This window comes from Pollicipes pollicipes, unplaced genomic scaffold, assembly GCF_011947565.3.
Source record: "Pollicipes pollicipes isolate AB1234 unplaced genomic scaffold, Ppol_2.1 Scaffold_3087;HRSCAF=3621_pilon_pilon_pilon, whole genome shotgun sequence".
Classification (NCBI taxonomy): domain Eukaryota; kingdom Metazoa; phylum Arthropoda; class Thecostraca; order Pollicipedomorpha; family Pollicipedidae; genus Pollicipes; species Pollicipes pollicipes.
Window position 1 is genome coordinate 25,793,472 of NW_023596225.1, and position 21,565 is coordinate 25,815,036.

At 58.4% G+C, this 21,565-nt stretch overlaps 1 protein-coding gene across 1 annotated transcript in view; it reads left to right on the forward strand.

The window, feature by feature from the left end:
• The window catches only part of LOC119089949 (dorsal-ventral patterning protein Sog), a 56,988-nt gene that overhangs the window by 24,104 nt on the left and 11,319 nt on the right, over positions 1 to 21,565 (forward strand). Inside the window, exons 2-7 of the mRNA XM_037212751.1 lie at positions 2,856 to 2,959; positions 8,324 to 8,444; positions 12,878 to 12,943; positions 17,317 to 17,677; positions 18,081 to 18,333; positions 20,872 to 21,504. Coding sequence (XP_037068646.1) covers positions 2,856 to 2,959; positions 8,324 to 8,444; positions 12,878 to 12,943; positions 17,317 to 17,677; positions 18,081 to 18,333; positions 20,872 to 21,504 — 1,538 coding nt within the window. The remainder of the gene's footprint in view (positions 1 to 2,855; positions 2,960 to 8,323; positions 8,445 to 12,877; positions 12,944 to 17,316; positions 17,678 to 18,080; positions 18,334 to 20,871; positions 21,505 to 21,565) is intronic.

Sequence of the window (21,565 nt, forward strand, 5' to 3'; positions counted from 1 at the left end):
TTCTTTTCGTAGAGAAAATGCTCCCTTGCTGTCCATTCTTGACCTGGCTGCTGTTTAAAATCGCGGTAAGCTCTGTTGTGGACACCTTTCTAGATTATCCATTTGCGAGCCAAAAGTTCGTTGATTGTCTCCCTGTAAAGAACAGGGCAAAGAGTTTGATGTCTCTGAGACACCTTCAGCATCTCGTGCGTGTTGCTGCCCATGCTGAAAAGCGTGTCTGTCACCGAGAAATTACGCTTTTGGTGTCGTAGTTTTGCCTGTTCTCTGAGCGAAAGATGCGCGGAAGATTTTCAGAACAAACTGCGCGGGCGTAGGGTGAGAATGAGAAGCATCGAGCTTTCATATGCTCGTTTGTAACAGCCGGACGCGAGCGTGACTTTGAGCGCTTAGCGGTGGAAGCGTTTGAACTCCACAACCTGTTGGATGGGTGTTCGATAAAAGAGCTGGTACAATCTGCAACCGGTTGCGGGCTATAATTTCGTTATTGCTATCATTAATTGCCCTTGTTATGCCGGTCTCGCTTGATAAATGTATCGAACCAGTGCAAATGATAAACTATACAAGGCAACAAGAACCATGCAGTACTTGGAGATGGCCACCGCGGCCCATGCATCTGGCCAATGCCAGGGTGGAGGGTTCCCGATATAGGACGTTTTCGTTCTGCCGCTGCCTATCTCCATGCCTGCCTGGTAAATATCCTTTGCAATGCATGCAACAAAGCATTCACACCGCGTTCACCCGCAGCCTTGCAACACACCCGCATTGCATGCTCGTGACAACGGGTGCCGTTGCTTTTATAAACAGGTCCGCCGCGGCCACTCGGGTAAGCACGTGCACAGACCAGATAGCGATGCTCACTTTTTCAGATATTGTGATTTCGTGGACGTGCAAGACACGTGATGATGTCAGTTGACAGGTACCGTTTCGCAGAATTACCCGGCCCGTGTCTTGCTTTTAAGCGGGCTTACGTGGCAAGTGAGCATCAGGGACGGTCCTCTGATAGTGACGCTCGTCTCTTTGTACGTAGTGGAGGCGCCGTTGCTCTTGTGTACTCGATCGCTCACGTGGGTCCCGATGCTTGGTCACGGTGTTCGAGCTGCCAGACCCGTGCAAGCGGGGCGTGCCTTCCCGGGTCTGCACGGGACGTTCAGACAGCAGCACACGACACTTTAGCCGATCGGCACTGGGCTCGGTTCTAGCACTGGCGTCCTGCTCTTGACATGGTACGCTTCTAGAATTCGGCTGAGTTTGTGTGCTTTGCCAATGGAATATTCCATGCTGGGGCAGTGCCAGCGTCGTCCAGCTGGGTGCGCCGACAGCCTGGATCACATTGGAGACCAATGGGCATGCGGTGACATGTGGCACTAGGCGCACACAGCGACATTGGCGAGAAAGCCACGAATAGAATTTGTCTCGAGCATTGCATCAACCGTTTGAGATAGCTGAGGTCAGGGTTGAGGTCGAAATTCGCCTCGTGGTTCAGCTGAGCTTCAGGCTTTGACCCAGTGGGCTGGTCCCAGGCATGCATCCCGCGCCCATTGGGATGGAGGGGGGGGGGGGGGGTCGGCAACCGTCTTGGAGATGGCTTGGGATGGCAGAGAACGCGGATTTGGAGGACACGTCCCTGTGCATTTACTATCAAGATATGCGCTTCAGTGAAAAGAACATGATACAAATAATCGAAGCACCATTCCTGGATTACGTAATGCCGTTTTTAGACTTTGCTATCTTCTGCCCGCTTCCCTTGACGTCTGGCGATGCCTCCTGCACATTCACAATACATGTCATGCCAGTGACGGCCCGCTCCTTAGCCCTATCCACGTCATTCACGTAACTCTGGGCTACTGCTAACCAGAAATACTTTTATTTGACGCAGTTCCATTCATTGATTCTTGCAGCCGTATTTTTTTCCGCAGCCCCACGCCGACAGGCCATGTCTTTGGGTGGAACCGGTCCAGAGAGGGAATGAGACAGCCACCAAAAACGCAGCGAGCGGGGAAACGTGGCTTTACTGCCGCAAATTGCTGGTGAACTTCCTAAGAGCTGAAGAATGGTGCTAAACTGAGGTTATCATTTACTTTGGTAATGGATCCTTGCCATATAGATAAACCCCCAGTACAATGACGTGTTGACATTCCATTTTCGCTGATGCGCCTTGCTTTATGGCGTGTTTAGGAATGACGTTCATAAATGCGCGCTTTGCAAAGGTTTGGAAAACTCTCTAGCTAATGGTTTCGAAAAGCAGCAATAATTACGCCTGTTACAAGAGTTTAAATAACGATATGTGGCGAAATGTTTTTGAAACTACCCAACACGTGTGCTGAGTCGCTAGAGAATGCGCTTTATGTTGAGATATTTGGCACCGTTCCATTGCCAATATGGCTTCTGAACGACATTTGTCTTTGGGTGGGATTTACATGAGTTTGCTGCCCACATTTTGTTTCTGTTTTGTGGTCTTTAGAGCTCTTATTCCATGAAATATGTATGCTAAGCGCTAGCACGGTGTTATCAGTGTTATGGAAGCAGGAACATTGTCAGAAGGTATGGCCCTGCCAGCGTACCGATTTGCATCCCTGGACAAGATGAGACTGGAGATCGTGTTTTGCGCCATTGCGTGTACACTTCACTTAATTATGAAAGTGTCGGGCCGTATGGAGGTATAAGGGAGTGCTGGTGCGGCGCCTGTGAAGATAATTACAGTACAAACAAACAAGGAAAGACTTCTCAACGATGGAAATTGTATTGACCATTGTCTTCATTCCTGTCTCATTGATATCCAAACCGCCCGGCAATTTTATGATTCTGTGCTTTTACCACCTTCGGCCTTGTATAATTCTTCCTTTTCTCGTTTCCAGTGTGTCACTTTGGAAAGCAAACATACGAGTTGGAGGCCATGTGGAACCCGGACCTTGGCTCGCCATTCGGCATCATGTACTGCGTCCAGTGCGAATGTGTACCGGTAAGTTGTTGCTGCGCCAATGTACCGAGCCTGCTGATTGGTCGACGTTATCGCGGCGCGTGCTCGCCACTGAAACCGCCTTGCAAGACGCGCTTTAGTAAGCGGTCACGAAGCTAGTGATAACAAAAGCCTTTTGGTGTTCTGGGACCTTTTATTGGAGATCGTCTGAGCACGTCTGTGTTGTGTGGTCAGCGCTGTGTGTGCACTTGAGCGGGCGGGTTGATTCCGTAGCACTCGCCCTTGTGTTTTCGGGACGGACTCTTCCACACGAAAATTGGGCTTGGTGCGGCTTTGCTGCTGAATCCTGTCAGCCATCACCCAAACATCCGCTCCATGGATGCTTGTTAGTAAGCTAGCTGGGCAGTAACCTGCTGTTTATCCCTTGCATAATGGTAAAAGTATCACACTGTAAATAATACTATAAAACGCGTGGCCGGACGTCACTGTTAGCGCTGCAGTTCCGGCAGGCGCGCCAACATTACTGTAGCATTACTACCCGCCGCTGCGTGGAAGTGTGTTTCAAACCGCACCGTCATCGCCGGGTGGGTGGTGAGTCACGCGGACAGTCATATCTGACAGCTCACATTAACGTACATCGGAATGACATCCGAAAATACTCGCGGCCGGCGGACCCGTAAACAGTATCAGTGGGCCTGTCCACCCCGCGAGGTTGCAGTTTTCCCGGGCGGTCCCAGAGGCCTCTTGGCAGACCGGTGGCGCCAGCCGGGGGCCGTGCGTGCATGCCGGCCATTCCAGCGCTGGCCAGCAGCGCTAGCCTGCCGCCTGGTAACGGTTGGCTGGTTGACGTATTTCTGATTCTGACAACGCCTTGCGGTAGCCGGTAAGGTGGACATGGGCGATCAAAGGAACAAAGCTAGCAAATTTTTCCGTGTCTTTTATAAACTAATGAAAAAGCTGTCATATATGGCAAGATTTTCAGCCACAACCGATGCAGAATAACGGGAACATTGCAAATGTTGCACTTTTTTGTTCACTCTATGGTCCGATGGTGCCGTTACGGTACGGTTGAGCCTCCTGCCATGTGTCAGAATATCGTTGGACTAGGGCCCAGGTTAGGCGGTGCGCGCGTTAGGAAAAGTGTTCCACGCTGAAAATTTGTTTAGCTATTGCTTTGGTAAAAAAACTGACGGCTGGCATAAAAAACGAAACAAATTAGAATAAGACGCCGCACTCTGCGATTTTAACCGAAGGATTTTGTGGGTGTCCCAGGCTGTTGAGTGCGGAGGAAAGGGAAGGAGCAGGGGCTCCGGACTATTTTAGTTGATCGCTAGTATCTATCTTGCCGCTGGCAGTTTCAGTTGCTTCCTCGATCCCCCAAGAAAAACTCACCTCTTTTATCCCCTGGGCTATGAGATGCGAGTTGTGAATTTTCTCTCCTTTTCACCTGAAGTTGGTCTGATCTCTAGACTGGGTCTTTTCAGCGAGACTCGCCGTGTGGTTGAAAACGATCGCCCCATTTTGCCGCAATAAACGATTGATTGCATGCGTTCAAGTAAAAGAATAAAGGTAAACTGTGACAACGCGGAGTAAAAAGCCCAGCGGTTTCGGCACGTTTGCGCAGCTGTGAAAGTACCACCCGAAGGCGTTCTTGAGGTCACCTTAGTTCCTACCTTCGTCGTCAGCGGGCTGAGGGAGCAGAGGCTGCTTTTGACCGGCGATAGTCTTTGAAACCGCACAGTCCCCATGCGCGCACTCTCTGGCGCGCCTCTAACTGGCAGCGGCACTCCCGCTGGTGACTGGCTTCCCGCCGGCTACTCCTTGCGGAAAATCTCCGAAGCGTCGGTGGCGGCGAGCGGGACGGGCCGGCGCAGGCGGGCTCTGGTACCTGACACACGGCGCCGGTGTAGGCGAGACTCGCACGGCTGCCGACGCCTGTTACCGGGCGCTCACAGCCGGCCCGTGGCGTGGGAGTTGCAGACGGGCGCGCGGCGCCAGCCATACCGCGCTCTCGCGGCTGCCGAGAGCTCCGCTGGCACGGCGCCAGCTCGGCCGCACTCCTGGCCGCCACAGCGAAATGCTTTTACGCGTGTTTCGTGACGGCGTGGAGGCCGCTCCGGTGGCGCCAGGACGGGGGCCGTGTTGTATTGCACGTACTGGTGCATCTGCTGACCACGGTTCTTCTCGCACTAGACCGCGGCTGTTCTATCGTAAGTTGCGATGAATGGATGAAACGTAAGGGCGTGCTGTGATAACGGTAGATGAGCAAAGCATGCAATAAAGGATGCAAGAATGAAAGTTTGAATCAATGATGTGCGAGGATAAAAGGAGTGGCGAATCTCTAAGGTGAAGAGAATTGACTGCCCGGCTTCGGCTTTGGTACGGTTTATGCGACACCACTACATTTACGAGTGGAGGATGCTGAAAAGCTCGCGTGGCAAAGCTGCCAAAGTGAAGATCCTCAAATCGCGAGATGCCAAAGGCCAGAAATATCCGATGGCTTGATGCATGACAGCTGGCAGGGCGACTGTTGCGCCTGCCATGCCGCATTCTCCGTCCATCACTGCGCTGCACTCCCATGCTTCGGGGCCTCTTACAATGCGTCATTCTACACTCAAAAATACGAGACCCAGCGCCAGCGGTTGTCATGATCGTGGTCGGGGCGGCGGAAAAGTTTGTAAAACACTGGTACTTTATTTCTGTGCGATACGTTTTTGTGGTCAGGTTAATCCAACGAGCTGGCATGAGTCCGACAAGTCGGCAGCTTGTTGGACACGTCGGCTGCGTCTTGGCAGCGCGCCGGCGGCAGCAGTCCGTGCGTGGGAATCGTGACTGGAAATCGTCACAACGCGACTTGGCAACCGCCGCACACCAGAGGGGCGGAGGTGTAATGGAGACTGCGAAGCTGGTGCAGGACCGTTTTGTATGCCGGGGTGAGGCGAAAGTTTAACCGTATTTCACGCAGGTGGAAGACATGCAAGTGGCGTTGCTGCTACATCTCCTCACCTCGGCCTATTTTGGCGACCATAATTTCTCGGCTCGGCCCGTCCACGGTGTCAGGCTCAATCTCTGGCACCGCGCGCTCTGTTAGCGGTGACAGACCGGCAGCGCAGCCGCCTCGGTCCGGCCATCTCCGCTCTACATGGTCAGCAGCGGGCCCGGGTGGTCGGGCGCGACCTCGTGCTGGCGTCCGCCGCGGAGGCTAGCGGCCACCAAATTTGGACCGGCGCCACGGACCGGGCACCTAACGACGCGCCCTGTCGGCGGCCAATTAGACAGTGGCCGCCGCCGCCGCCGCCGCCGCCGCCGCCGGAGCGGCGCAGAAGCCGGCGATGCGCCGATAGCCAGCCGTCGCCGCCGCTCGTGCCGACGCCTCCGGTCGACTCCCCGTGCCGGGAGAGCCCCGGACAGCGGCACGCGCCGCGCTGGCGCCCGGGTACTTCCTATTCTGGAGAAACGCTCCGAGGGAATCGAGATCACACGGTCGCCGCCGAGCGCGGCTGCAGGAGAGCGAGACGCCACAGAGCTCAGCGTGCCTTGTAGGGCTGCGGGCTCTTGCAGCGTTTCGATGGGGCCGACGTAGTGAAGAGGCTGGCGGTTGGCGTAGGTCGGTGCAGCGGTCGTTGAGCGAGACGGGAATGCGCTCTCGGAGTGGGCGGGGCGTCCGATGGCGGCCCGGCCGCCGCGCGCCTCAGCCGAGCTGCCTTTGTGAATAATGAAAAGCTCACAAAGGCAATATGAATTAAAGCGTGATGTTATCTATTGAAATGAGCCTGTTCGGTCGTTGTCGGGCGGCCGCTCGAAAGGAAAACAGGCCGTCCTGGCGCCACTGTGCCCGCCCTCGTGCCACTCCGCCAGTTATGAGGCACGGCCTAATGCACCATGCGTTGTGTCCGCACCCGCGGGCACACGAGCGGGCGTCGTGCGCAACGTATGCGGCGCTGGTTGCCAACGGCTGGCACGCGGCGAACCGTTGTATCCAAGTCAGGAGCTTTGCAGCAAAGGAAAACGCCGAGCACTCGGTCTGCGAGAGTGCAGAGCGCGGCGACGCCATGATGCATCGCGAAAGGCATTTGACCGGACCGTGGCCGCCCCGAGGCCGCCGTACTAGAGGGCGGAGGGAGGGGGAGCGGAGCAGGAGGACAGACCGCGGGGTCGGAGGCCCGCGGGGTCGGGCCGGTCCGGCAGCGATCGGCGGCCACTTGGCGCCGCTTCGCTCCTCGCCAATTGAACCGGCGGCGGGCCGTGTTTGCGCTTGATCCAATGCAGCCGGACGGCCGACGGCGCGCGTGCTCGTGTTTATTAACGTGCCACTGCCGCCTCCGTAAACGGGCCGGTGGAATTTTCAACAGAACATGCTCGGCTGTGGCGTCCGTCTGGGGCCGCCTCCCGAGCCGGGTACGCCGGGTACAGTGTGGGTACAGATGAGGCGAGGTGACTGATGAGCGTTGGTACGTGCCAGGGAGTAAAATGCAGTATCAGTGCTCTGTGTTGCACGGTTCTTCAGTGTTGTGCAGGTGCCAGTCCATAAGTCTGTTCTACCCTGTGTCGTACTCGGACGGCTTGAAGTTTGATGAGATTGTTCTCTACCAAATTGAGTTCGATTGGGTTGGATTAGACAGGACTTACTAGACTGGCCTAGATAAGACACCGTCTGCATCTTGTCGAAGCTGCAGTTGGAAGCCGAGCAGACTTCCCTGTTATCTTGCACGATATCTCTGTTTTCCAAACCGTACGCGAATAAATTAATTTCTTTCTGTCTGGGCGAGTGTAGAATCGCAATTTCCCAATGTACTTTCGACTAATCCGTGGCATCGACAGTGGCGTGATCGGTAATCACTAACCGAAGCGATAAGCTTCGGGTGGAGGGCGTCCAAGACAAAACAGGTCGGCAAACCAGGGCCAATGACCTACTCCCGGGCCTCGTCCCCTCCCGTTCCGCACTGCTGCAGGTTGTGGCCAGGACATCTGAGGAGTTCAGCAGGTGGCCCGTCCACCATTCCGGTCTGTGACACGCAGTCGACCGCCAGTTGTCGTGACCTGGGTTGGCTCCCGTGTCTGCCGGTGACGTAAGCTGGCTCCCGTGTCTGCCGACTGCCGGTGGTCTGAGTCGGCTCCCTTGTTCGCCAGTGTTGTGACCTGAGTCGGCTCCCGTGTCCGCCGACTGTTGTGATCTGAGTCGGCTCCCGTGTCCGCCGACTGTTGTGATCTCAATCGGCTCCCGTGTCCGCCGACTGTTGTGATCTGAATCGGCTCCCGTGTCCGCCGACTGCTGTGATCTGAGTCGGCTCCTTTGTTCGCCGGTGTTATGACCTGAGTCGGCTCCCTTGTTCGCCAGTGTTGTGACCTGAGTCGGCTCCCGTGTCTGCCGACTGCTGTGATCTGAGTCGGCTCCCGTGTCCGCAGATACACAGAAAGAAGCGCGTGGTCGGCCGCGTCAAGTGTCGCAACATAAAGCGTGACTGTCCCAAGCCCAGCTGCAAAAACCCCGTGCTGCCTATCGGCGAGTGCTGCAAAACCTGCAGCGGTGAGTTTCCGGACGACCTCCCGCGCCGACCCTCTTCTGCTCGGCCCGCCCTCGTGACCACTTCCGCCAGGAGCTTCCCATCCTTCCCTCGTGTCCACTCCCATCGGAGGTCTTCCAACTGTCTCGTGTCCAACCAGGAGCTTTCCATCCCTCCCTCGTATCCACTCCCATCGGAGGTCTTCCGCCTCTCTCGTGTCCACTCCCGCCAGAGGCCTCCCCCCTCTCTCGTGTCTACTCACAGCGGACGCCTCCCGCCTCTCTCGTGTCTACTCACAGCAGACGCCTCCCGCCTCTCTCGTGTCTACTCACAGCAGACGCCTCCCACCTCTCCCACGTGTCCACTTCCAGCGACATCGACCACGTTGTTACCCAGGGGGGCTGAGAAGGTACTGAACGGGACAAGCCTACCAGGCGCTGTTTTGCGGTGTCAGCGGACTGGGACCAACCTGCGGCATTCATGGCGCGGACATGTCCCATTGTTTGGCGAGACGATCAGCCTGGACAGGTCCTGGTTACTTTAAATTCAGTTGCATGTGAGAGCAGGCCCGACAGACCAGTCGCCGTGCTTTGGCTGTGGTGCTCCTCTGATGCGGGTTGTCGTAAAGCACGTGTCGGGGTGTTTGGCCGCGCCCCGCGCTGCAATTCCCGTAAATTTGTGACCGCATGTTGTCAGTAGATCCCAGTTTGTCCAATCTGTCAGTGAGTGTCGTGGGATATGCGTATGTAAATCGGCCTAAGGTCACGTCACGGATGTGCCATGCTAGCAATGACACATCGGTAGCAAGTTTGCCTGGATTGACAAACCAGCTGAGTTGACCTAAATTAGCGCACCCCATCGATTCCCCTTGATTTCGTCCCGTCAGCATCGATGTAATCCTAAAGATAAAAGGATTACTAGCCACATTACTCATGGCTTTGTCAATCCAGGTTTGGTCGGCTCTGAAATGATGGCGATGTACCATGGACCTTAAATTATGTAACTAGCCGTGTATTTGTACGTGCTCCACGCTTTTTAGGTACATTGTGCTCACCGTCGCCGCCAAAAATCATGATCCAATGTTCAAGTCACCAGAAGACGGCGAGGCAATGTGCTACCGGCTATAGTGCGCCTTGTTACTGTTCTTGAAGGTGTTTCCATAAGATTGGGCGCTGCCGCGTTGCAAAACATAGAAGTGAAAGAACTTTCACACTCTGTCATCTGTTGTCAACCCGGTAGCCCAAGGAGGGAGGGGATAATGCGTGTCAGACATGAGGGTTGACGTCGCAGTGACCGCGCTGGCGTCATCAGCCAGTGCTGGTCATTTAGTAACTGACCAAGAGGCTCAGACTGACATTGAGCGATCTTGTCATGGCGATACGTTACACGTTAAGACGTCTGCTAAATATAGTTTGCATTGGAATTGTTCAACTTGGCCGTTGGGGTCAGGACCTTCGCAGTCGGCTACGGTCAGCAGTGGCCACAATCCCAACGACGCCCACGCAAAGCAAACGATCGCAGTAAAAAAGTCTGTGAAGCGGGCTCCCGCTGGGGAGGATAAAGCCCTGCCGTAAATTCCTGAGTTAGGTGCTATTTCGTGTGGAAGGAAGTCTTAAAATACGTTGTTTGTGAATTAAGTTAACTTGAATGGTGAGGCCGGGACCACAGTATTTTCGCGGTCATGTCAGGCATTACCATTGCGTCTGTATTATAGATATGAGTTGTTGGGATCGTTCGCGGTGGCCTGGATTAAGGGTCGGTCCAGCGTGGGTCATGTGGATGGAATGGAGTTACGGACGGGGTGTCAACTACTCAAAAATCAACCTGGATAAAGAGCGTCGATTTTGTCTACCGTTTTGAGACCCGCCGTGTCCACTTGGATCCGTTTTTGTCTCAGATATCCTTTTGATTGCACCTCTGGTGCCGTGTAAGGAAGTGCAAGATGGAATGAGAGCACTGACGCTGCTGGCCTCAGGGCGGGGTAGTGTGTGCAGGCCACTCAGCGCTCCGCCGAGGCCGGGTACGATGTGACGACACCGCCGTGACCTCTTCCGCCCGCCCTCCCTCCTCCTCGGAGTGCCGAGGTCAGCGTCGGGTCCCTGCACACCGGAACAGGCGTCCTAACAAGAGCCGGCCCCGTTTCGTCGCACGCGGAGCACGCTGATTGGTGGGCCTGTTTTTGTCCGAGCGGCGCCAGCTGAGGAGGCGCGTATCGTTTTGCTAGCGGAGCAATCGCCGACTATCGCCACGTGGGGCACGAGCCGGCGCGCGACAAAAACTACGGTATATTTTGACAGCGATAGGCTGGGTGACGCGCGCCGGAGACGACGCCGGCGACAGCTGGCGGTTATCTGTCGAGACGCCGGCACGACCTGGGACGCAGGGCGCGGTTGGGGCCGTTGGACGGGAACGGACACCTGGAGCCGGGCTGGGCGGGCGGGCACGGACACCTGGAGCCGGGCTGAGCGAACGGGCACGGACACCTGGAGCCGGGCTGGGCGGGCGGGCACGGACACCTGGAGCCGGGCTGAGTGAACGGGCACGGACACCTGGAGTCGGGCTGAGCGGACGGGCACGGACACCTGGAGCCGGGCTGGGTGGGACGGGCACGGACACCTGGAGCCTGGCTAGGCGGGCGGGCACGGACACCTGGAGCCAGGCCGGGCGGGTGGGCGGGGACGGACACCTGGAGCCGGACTGGGCGGGCGGGCACGGACACCTGGAGCCGGGTTGAGAGCCGAGAGTAAAGCATCCTTTCGTTTCATCTTTTATGTCGCCGCGCTAATTTGTGTCGCAAATACGCTCGGAATAATACTATCTATCCCTCTGGAACGGTTGAAGTATTTACCAGCTGATCATATGTACTGGTAACAGACAAGCGCCGCGTTTGTTCTACTTCACTGCCTTTTTGTCATGATGGATGTCTCATGACAAATAAGAGAAACCTAGATGGTAAACTCACTAACAGCAACGACGCCTGTATTCTATGCTGTACCGCAACACCCGTATAGATCCCGTATAGCTCTGAACGTGGCCGTGCTGCCGACGCTGCAGCTAGAGAAGCGACCCATTTCCATGCGTGAACGCAAAGCTGGCAGAGAAATCAGCTGCAGTGCGAACAGCGCGGCGGCGATGCTAATATTTGCAACCAATTGAGGAAGGCTCGACGAAGGTGTTGGGACCCCCGGATGGTAGACTGCGCCGCCAGGCGCCGCCAGCGTCGGCTCTCTGTCTGCGCAACTCGCGGAGGGCGTCCGAGGCTTGGAAGGGACTGGTCACCGCAGAAATGGTCCAACAAGTGCACGCCAGCCCTCTTCTGTGTGTCAAATGCGCGTTTAGATTTTTAAGGTCATCGTTTTTCTTGCACGCACATTGTAGAGTCACTGTTAAACAGGCACCAAAAACTCGTGTGCATGCGCCTGCACGCACGCCTAGACGCATGCGCTCGCGCACACGCACATCCACAACGGCGGGACGATGCTGGGCACGTCGCGGTTTGCGCCGCGCGGCCCGTGGCGCCGCACATCATCGCCTCGTCCCGGCAGGCGGCGCCACCGCCGTAAATAAGCGCGCAACGGCGGCTCTCCGGGCGTCCTGCGGGCGCCAGCGCAGTTAAACCCGACCGACAGGCCATCGGCGTCCGTCACCAAAGGACTGCCCGGTTAATGGCGCGCCGGCTTCGGCGGCGTCTTCTTCAAAGGGCTGGCGCGCCGGCCTTGGTGCTGCTTTTGTCCGGGGCGGCGGTGCGCGGCGCCCGCGTTGATGTGTTTGTCGCGGTGGCGGCTGGACGCGACATGGCAGCACGGCGCGTCGCCTTTTTCTGTGCGGTGTTTGTCGGTGGGCAGCGACGGAGCAAATCATTCTTAGTGAGCCGTCGGCGGCCTGTGTGTCGAAGGACGCGGTGTTTGTATGCATCTGAGTGTGAAGTGAGGGATGGGAGGAGGAGGGTGGGAGAGGGAGAGAAAGTAAGATAAAGAGGTAGAGAGGGAGGGAGGCAGAGAGAGGAAGAGATATGTGGGAAGAGAGAGGGAGAGACAGACAAGGTGTGGGGTGGATGGAGGGACGGGTTTGGTGAAGGAAGTGACAGCGCGGAAGAGAGTCGACGGGTTTCTTCAACCAAGCCACCCGCTGATTTCCGCGAATGGATAGTCCATCGGGGGCTCAAATGACGAGATTGTGCATCTGTTTACATCTTTCCCGCTTAGTGAGCAACCGTAAATCCCATGGGCATCAAGAATATCATTCTCGCTCGTTGCCATTTTGCCAAACGCGTTTTTTTTGCCAAATACCAAGTTTGCCCAAACGGTCATTACGTTCCAAATCATTTCTAGCCTTACCTTGATCCGTTATGTCCTGTGTAATAGGCTGGAATCTGACCCGTGTCTCCGCATCTAGGGTGTTTGATGCGCGCGAAGCGAGTTGCCTCTGGTCTTGACGTGGTCCGCCTCCTCTTCAGATGACGCGTCTCGCGGCAGGTCACGTGCTGACCTCGTTGATGAAGAGGACGAGCCCAACGGCAAAGGTAAGCCCCGCCACTAAAACCGCAAGATCTGCCTGTTTATATTATATTATATTATTATCTGCATCGGTGAGGCCACTCAATTGGCATGCTCTGACTGAAATAGGTAAATCGAGCGGGCAGCTCATCACCCTCCCAATCGGACATGTCACGGAGCTCTGGCATTCAGAAGCGGGGTCGCGCTGTATCGAACGCAACAGGAAAACGAGCGCGATGCCATTGCCAGACCTGATCACATACGCCGCAATTAGGACGGGCACGCTGCGGCATGTTGTGGCTATTTGTGTCCGCAGTGGAACTCGGACGTTTGCATTTTTAGCCGCTCACATTTATTTTCCGCCGAACCTGGCACTGCGCCGCCTGTGGATCAAACGTTCTGCTCGGACTCTTGAAGTCCAACATTACAAACACAATGCAAATGGCCCGAGCATTCCCTCATTTCAAATTGAAATGGAAGGGTTGGCGCGGGGCACCCTCACCAAAGCGCACCCACACAGCAGCCAATGAGCACGGCGTTTCTCGAGCGACAGCACCAGACAGTGACGTATGCCTGCTGTTATGCCGTTCATTGTGAACGCGTTCACGTGCGCGGAGTAGCGTCGGCGTCGCAGCCGGAATGCGATATCATTCAGGGTGAAGTCACCCGGTGTTTAGTCTCCTGGCGCACGGCCCGAGTTGACACGTAATAGATTCGCGGTAAAACTCCATCGTAGCTTGCTTCACGTCTGGACGGATTGCGAAACTCTGTTTATGGCTTCTGATCGTTAACTAATGAACCGATTCGGCAGCACTGTCGCTGCTGAAGGCACTTTGTGATGCAGTAGTGGAAGGGAAAGAATGTAGCGGCAGTGTATGAAGCGCAATGAATGTAGGGCAGTCCAGGTACCATACCGTCGCTTTCATATGATTTCTTATTATGTGACAGACACCTATAGCCTGCGTGGTGCCAAAGCTGCCGTTTTTTTCCCGCTGCTTGGTCGACGAAATCACTCTTGCCGATGCGGACCTGGTTTCGACCAGGAAGGAGGCGATAGTCTTCTCCTCCACCCTGCCCTCCAGTAATTGTCACTAATGGTTCTCACGAACGCCGTGTTGACAATGGACGGTACGGTCGCGGACGGAGTTGCGCCTTGGCGGGGTCTTCGGCTGAGGACAGTCCCCAGTACTCCTCCGTCCGGGCTGAGTCCTCGGCTGAGGATCGTCCCCGATACTCCTCCGTGCCGGCCGGGTCCTCGGCTGAGGACCGTCTCCATCGCTCCTCCGTCCGCCCCTCTCCGGCGGCGGCCGTTCAGGACCGTAGACATGCGCTCGTGCTCCGGCGCCGCGGCTAAATATAGGGTGTCGCCCGGGTGGTCTGGGCCGAGCACGTTATGCAAATGATGGCGCCAAACGCCCGCCTGCAGGTGACGCCCGGCCCCCGGCCTTGATCTGGGAACCTCTCGTACGGATTAGCAGGCGGCGGCCGTCCGCCGGCGCCCGGCCGACAGCCGCCGCTGTCGCGGTCAAACGGTCCGCCCGACTGGGGCCCCGGACACGCCGTCTGTATGGGACGGAAAATTCGCACGCTGTTGGTGTTTATTGTGACACTTATTAGCTAATGCGCGATATTCTGACGCTCGTGGTCAGTAGGCAGCTTCTGCTGTGCGTCAAATTATAGTTTTGTCGAGGATACTGCCTTTCAAGGAGCTCAACAATAAAATCATTTCATTTTTACGGCTAGATGAGTTGGCTTGTTGCAACGATGCCCATTGTTATAAACCACCGGCACACCCCGCATTCATGAAGTGCACTAAATGACGGGCACACCCCGTATTCAAGAAGTGCACGCGAGCATTTTGCCTTCTGATGCTGAACTGTTTGCGCTTACTGGTATACCGGCCTCCACCTTTTATTTCATGACAATTTTACGTTTAGTCAAAAACCGTACGAAGGATAATTTGAATGAAAACTTTTTATTCCGTGATGCGTCCTTCTTGTGCAGACACAGACAGGCTAGTCCGCCGATGTCTGCAGACAGACTAGTCCACTCGTGAACTATATGGGCTTGTGCTGGGTCATTCCGAATCGAACTGAACGGCTGACTGAACAGTGAACTGGCTGGACACTGAACACCACTTATTACCGTTAAAAGGCGCTTGTTAGGCTACTAAATGTCATAGGCACATGCGCTGAACTGCGGCCGTCTCTAGTGTGTCGACCTGTGGCCCTCTGCCTGTCGAGCTATGACTGTCGCTGCATGCAGAGCTGTAGTCCCTCTCTGGGCCGAGTTGTGACCGTCCCTGCGTTTCGAGTTGCGGCATTATACGTGCGTCGAGTGGCAAAATTAGCTGTGTGTCGAGCTGTTGTCCTCTCTGTGCGTCGAGTTGTTGTTTCCCTGTATGACGGGCGGTGACCGTCTTTGTTTGTAGAGCTGTGGTTCTCTCTCAGTTTGTTGAGTTGTTGCTCCTTCCTTTACGTCGAGCTGTGGTGCTCTGTGGACGAGCTGAAGCCTCTGTGTGTCAAGCAGTAATCTCTGTATGTTGAGCCGAAGTTTCTGTGTGTCGAGCTGGGGTCCTCTGTAGGCGTTAAACTGTAGTCTCTTTGTGTCGAGCCGAAGTTTCTTGTGTGTCGAGCTGGGTCTCTGTCTAATGTGGTCTCTGTGTGTCGAACTGGGTCTCTGTGTGTCTAGCTGTGGTCCCTGTGTGTCGAGCTGTGCTCCTCTGTATGTGTCGAGCTGCAGTCTCCGTGTGTCGAGCTGTGGTCCTCTCTGTGTGTCGAGCTGCAGTCTCCGTGTGTCGAGCTGTGGTCCTCTCTGTGTGTCGAGCTGCAGTCTCCGTGTGTCGAGCTGCAGTCTCCGTGTGTCGGGCTGTGGTCCTCTCTGTGTGTCGAGCTGCAGTCTCCGTGTGTCGAGCCGCAGTCTCCGTGTGTCGAGACCTCCCGTCCCCAGCCGCCCAGTCGGGAAGCCGTACATCCGACTCGCGGCCGAGTGGCTTTCTCTCATTTGATATGGCCGTCCGTGGCGAGGCTGCAGCCGCGTGCAGCCCTGGTGATACGGGGCTTGGGGGGGGGGGGGGGGCAAACAGAGCCGTGATCGAAGGCGCATCAGGGACAGTTCTCTTGGCCTCGAAAGGTGTGGACTGTAGCCTCGTTTGAAAACCGGTGCGCTCGCCAGCAACACGCCTGCCTCGCATTAAGGAGCCGTGCCGCCTGTGATGTACACGGAGTGAAGCGAATGACGTTTTAGGTCGTCCAATGAACTGCACCGGGCGAAAGGCGAAGGAAAGCCCGAGAGACTAACATATGGCCGACGGGGCGTGACCTGGACCGGCGAGAGGTCACGTCGTGAGGGCCGCGTACGTGCGGTGACTCGGGCCGCCCCAAGAGGCCGTCAAGTGCCGACCGGCGGCCGGTCGTGGCCCAAGCGGCGCCGGCGGGATCATAACGGAAGGGGCGCAGCGCCGGCCGGGCGGTGCGCTCGTGTGCGGCGCCGTATAAGGAGCCGCCGGGGCCCCGTGCACCGCGGCATGACGCCATCGGCGACCCTCGGCGAGGGTCGGGCCGTCGGCCGCGCAGTGGGTCGGGGTGAGCGTGGTCTGGCCGCTGCAGAGACCTCCCGAGCGGTCTCCGCCGGCGCCGGTCGCCCGCGATGGGTGGTCCGCCGGACCCAGACCGGACCCACGCCGCGGCGTCGCTGCTGGTCCGCCGGCGGCGCAGCACGGCCCGGCTCCGTTCGATGTGCTCGCGCTTGGCCTGTCGCACGCGAACGCGAGGAAATCTGGGCTGTGAAGGTGCGATGTCGGATGTAAACGACCTTCATGTTGGCGTTGATCAAAAGTGACGCGCCTGGCGTGGCGGTCTCGGCCATCCAGGGCCTAGCCCATTGAAAAGGTGCGCAGAGTCGGGCTGCGGCCACAGGGTGTTGGTTAACGAAGCAGCACATTGCACCAGCGTGTAGCGGCTATCTGATCATGCAAAGCTAGAGTAGGTTCGGCCTCCGGAACTTCGAGCTGCTATGGCGTTGTCTTGCCTCCTGGAAGGAAACTTAAGAGCACCTTGCGCGTGATTTCACCTATCCCTGCATCTCAGTGATTCGATAAAATAGATCGGTGGTTATCAGAGTGTTCCGCTTTGTGTAATGTAGCCGCTGCGCGATGGGGTCCGTGACCAACGCAGCCGTGGAGTTGATGCAGAGGCGCGCCAACTGTGGCAACGTGTCACCAACACCGCATGCTCAGGAGCACGGATCCTTAGCTAGCGATATTTCCGAACATAAGCCTCAGCGGCTTCTGCAGGTAAGGAGAGCCTGACTTGCTTTGTCAGCAGCCGTGCCGGTGCCGGTGCCGGTGCCGTGCCCCGCTCGCGTGCCGCCGCTGACCGGCCTGTGCCCGTGCCGCCAGAGTTTGCCGTGCTGATGACGGGCCTGACGTCGTCGCCGCCGAACCGGACGTCCGCGGTGGCCACCGGCCGCTTCCGGCTGGCGCGCCGCGAGCTCACCTACTCGTTCTACTACGAGCGCATGCAGCGGCCCGACCGGCTCGTCTTCTTCAACCGCGCCGTCAGCATCGTCGAGGAGCTGGCGATCTCCAGCACGGAGTACGAGCTGCGCAGCCAGAAGATCTGCGGCGTGTGGAAGAAGATGCCGCGCCGCTACCGGCGTCAGCTCAAGAGCGGCCACTTGTTCGTCGGCATGGCGTACGGCGACGCCGTAGAGGATAGCAACGGACCGCTGGGCATCATCATCAGCGGCAACATACTGAGGTGAGGGTCCCCGGATTTGGGACGTGCTGGGCAGGCCAGTGGTCGCTTGCCAGGGTAGCAAAGCTAGAGCTCTTTCGGTAGGATGCCATTGAAAAGTTCAGGCAGCGAATATAGTGAAGGGTACATGTTCGTGGTGGTAAAGTATTGCGCCAGCACGGATTGAACCCCGGTGCATCACTTTTGAGTAGTTCTTGGCCGTCAGTACCCGTTTAAGTTGTCTCTACCTGGCTGTCTCTGCCTGCGCAGCGTCTCTCACCGGCCGCAGATAGCGCCGGCGGCAGTCATCGACCAGCCCCGCTCCATTCCACCTCGGCCCCGTCCCGAGGGGTAGCCGGGGGCCGTCTCGGGGGCGGCCCGGCTCGCGTCGTGCCGGTCGTGTGACACGGCGTGGCCGGTGCGGCAGGTACCGCGGCCTGCAGACGGAGAAGTTCAGCGCGCTGCTGGTGCCGCCGGAGCCGAGCTCGCCGCCGTCAGGAGCCGGCGGCACGGCTGTCGTCTCGCTGGCCTCGCAGACGGGCAGCTTCCACCTGACCCTGGTCAGCCGCGGCCTCTGGGGGCCCGAGGACACCACCGACGGCCAGCTGGTCGTTCAGATGAACGCCCGCAAGAGCGACAAGATGACCCTGGACGAGCTGGTCAACGTGGCGCGCATCAAGGTGAGGAGGCGCCCACCGACCAGCCGACTGGCTGACGCCTTCCGCTGTCGAGTGGGGAGCGGGGGGGGGGCTGTTCAGTACCCTGTGCCCTGATGTCTTATCTCGCTGGTACACCGTCGAGCGGGCGCCGGTAGCTTTGAGGTCCTGTTCTCTGCGGCTCCCGTGGGATGACTGTCATTGCGATGCATCGGGGGGAGACAACGGTGAGCGTCACTCGTGCCGACTGCTCGCCCTGCCCGCCGTCATCACGCCCTGCCTGCTCAACCTGCCTGCTGTCATCACGCCCTGTCTGCGCGCCCTGCCTGCTGTCATCCCGTCCTGCCCGGTCGCCCTGCCTGCTGTCATCCTGTCCTGTCCGGTCGCCCTGTCAGCTGTCATCCACCCTGTCTCTTCGCCCTGCCGGCTGTCATCCCGTCCTGCCTGTTCGCCTTGCCTGCTGTCATCCGTCCTGCCCGCCCGCCCTGCCTGTTGTCAACCCGTCCTGCCTGTTCATCCTGCTTGCTGACGTCTGTCCTGTGTCCTCGTTCGCGCCGCCTGCTTGGCTTGCTTGCTGCCTTCTGTCTTGCCTCCCCGCTCGCGCCGCCTGCTCACTTTGCCTGCCGTCGTTTCGTCCTCGTTCCGTCCTGCCTGACCGCCCTGTGTGCTGTCTTGCCTCCCCGCTATCGGTCCCCATCGGCGCTGGCGACGGCTCGTGGCGGCGGCGCTCGAGCCGGGTCCTCCGAGCTGTCCTCAGGCCGGCCGCCGCCCACCCGCCCGCCGCCGAGGTGTCGCGCCACCGACGTCGGCCGGACCGCCGCCCCGCACGGCTGTCGTTTGAAGTGCCAATCGCTGCCAGGCCGCCCAGGCGGTCACTGCTCACGCCGACGCTGCTCTCGTCCCGGGACGGGTCAGGGGCGGGCGCGGGCGCGGCGGCCGGGCGGCGCACGGCAGCTGGGTTCCCAGGGGCGCTACCAGCGGTAACCTGCAGCCGACCCCGGCGGCAGACCTCCCGCGGCCGCTGCTGGCGGCGCCCCTGCCGCTGACCTGTCTAGCCGTGCACCTGGCCGCCGGACAGCTGAGATATGTTGTGTGATGACGCCGTGGGTTGTGCAGCAGACGCCCGGACCGTGGGCGGGCTGATATTGTAATTAGCGTGTCTGGGCGGCGGCGGAGCGTGCTGCGCTGTCACCCTGCTCCGCCGCCTGCATACGGCCCGACCGCGGCCGGCCGCCGACCCCTGGGCGCCACCCGACGGCCCTCCCCTCCCCTCCCCCCCTCCTTCCCCCCGCTCTCTCGAAGGTCAGCTCTGCTGACACCTCTGCCCTCAAGCGTGCGGAACTGGCGCGCCAGCTTCGGTGCCGGTCCCTGACCTGGGCCCCAGCACTCCGGTCCTGATACCGAGATTTCCCTGACTTGTCCTGGCTTGTCCGGCTTGACCACGGGACCTGATGCGACCTCACATCGCTGGACACAATGAGAGACACAAGCAGACAGTGAAAGAGCTGGGGCCCGAGCCGCTGGTGGGGTCCAGAACAGTTGTGGATTAAGCTAATCGCCTCCATCAGCGGGGCCCAGACAGCTTCAGCAACTACTCAACATTCTCATTCTGTACAGCAAGGCGGGCTCCCAGGTTTGTGCTGAATACATATTCGCCGGCGCTTGTGTATTCCTGTGGTGTCTATGACGCCAATTCAAATGTGCAGGGATCATGTCAAGTCTGCTGCGCCATGCAGCCGTCATAGTGCAGCTGGCGAGGCGAGGAGCCACAGTCTCTTTCAATAGCGTTTCCGGGCCATTTGCCCTTCTGCCTGCTGGAGTCTTCATGTCACCTCAGCGCCTCTGGCTGGACTACAAACTAAGCGTTGCACAAGCGCTTGTGAAATACGACCGTCATTGGTTGGTCTCCAAACACCGATCGCCCCGCGGAAAACAGTCCAGGTCATTGTAGGCTCAACAGCTCTCACGGCTACAGCCCTCGGTCCTGTGCACGTCTCTCTTGCTTTTGTGGCCTTATCGACTGGGCCGTCTCGCTTTGCTTTGCTGACTGGTGGAAACGGAAAACGCCGGTAAAACAGCGGCACAATTCCTTTTTAGCGTTGCAATTACTTTGTCATAGCAAGGACATTTGGCATTTTTCAGGGAGGAGGGGGGGGGGGGGGCACAAAACAGCGTGTGTGAGAAAAACCCATAGCGTCAATGTGCGCACATCCAGAACATAGCAGTGGAAGGTCTTATTGATGTGGGTTCAGCGCAGTGCCCCCGCCTTGCTGGCGCCTAGTTTGCCACGGCGCCCTCTCCGTGCTGGCGCCGTTACGTCGCCTGTGCCTGGGTGGGCCAAAATGCTCCTCTCTTCGACCTTCCGGTGAGGTCACCGCGATGGCTTCCGACTTCCCTCACTCGCTCGAGAACGCCCACGACGACTCCGCGACGACTTCCGAGACAACCCCTGGGACCCCTCCCTGGCCCCAGAATCTCGCAACGAGCTGCAGCCCGCCCTCTCGCTGCCGGCCCCGGCGCCGGTCGCTCCCCGCTGACGCCGCCGTGCCCCTGCGCCGCCAGGACGGCGAGACGATCGTCGAGGCGACCACGTCACTGCTGCGCGGCGAGATGCGTCAGCTGGCGCGCGCGCAGCTCTACATCAAGGTGTTCTCGCGCCAGCACCCGGAGCGCCAGTTGGGCGGCATCATCATGCCACGCATCGGCTGCAACATCTTCTCGGCGCTGCTGTCGGGCGTCAAGTCGAGCGACTCGCCGCCGCCGGAGACGACTGCCTCAGGCCTGGCCACGCTGCGTCTCTGGAACGACGGCCGGCTGGACTACGCCATCCGGCTGCTGAAGGTGCAGTCGACCGTGCTGCGCATCGGCATCGAGACGGACAACCGCGGTCGCGGTGGCTCCCGGGCGCCCTACGAGGTGGACGACGTGCTGCCGCAGTACCTCAACGGCTGGGCCAACGGCACGCTGCGCCACATGGTGGCCAAGGACGTGGAGGCGCTGCTGGACGAGCACCTCTACATCAACGTGGGCACGGAGCTGTACCGGAGCGAGCTGCGCGGCCGCATCACGCAGCTCACCGTGAGCGAGGCCCGTCAGTCCGACGCGCCCATCATGCTCATGTCACGCAACACGTCGTCGGCGGCCGTCGCCTGGATGGCCGTCGATGACGACTGCGCCCTGCACTACAAGGTTCAGGTGAGTGGCTCGCCGTCGGTGGTCGGTGGCGCTCCTCGCGCGGGAAGCGTAAGAGCGGCCG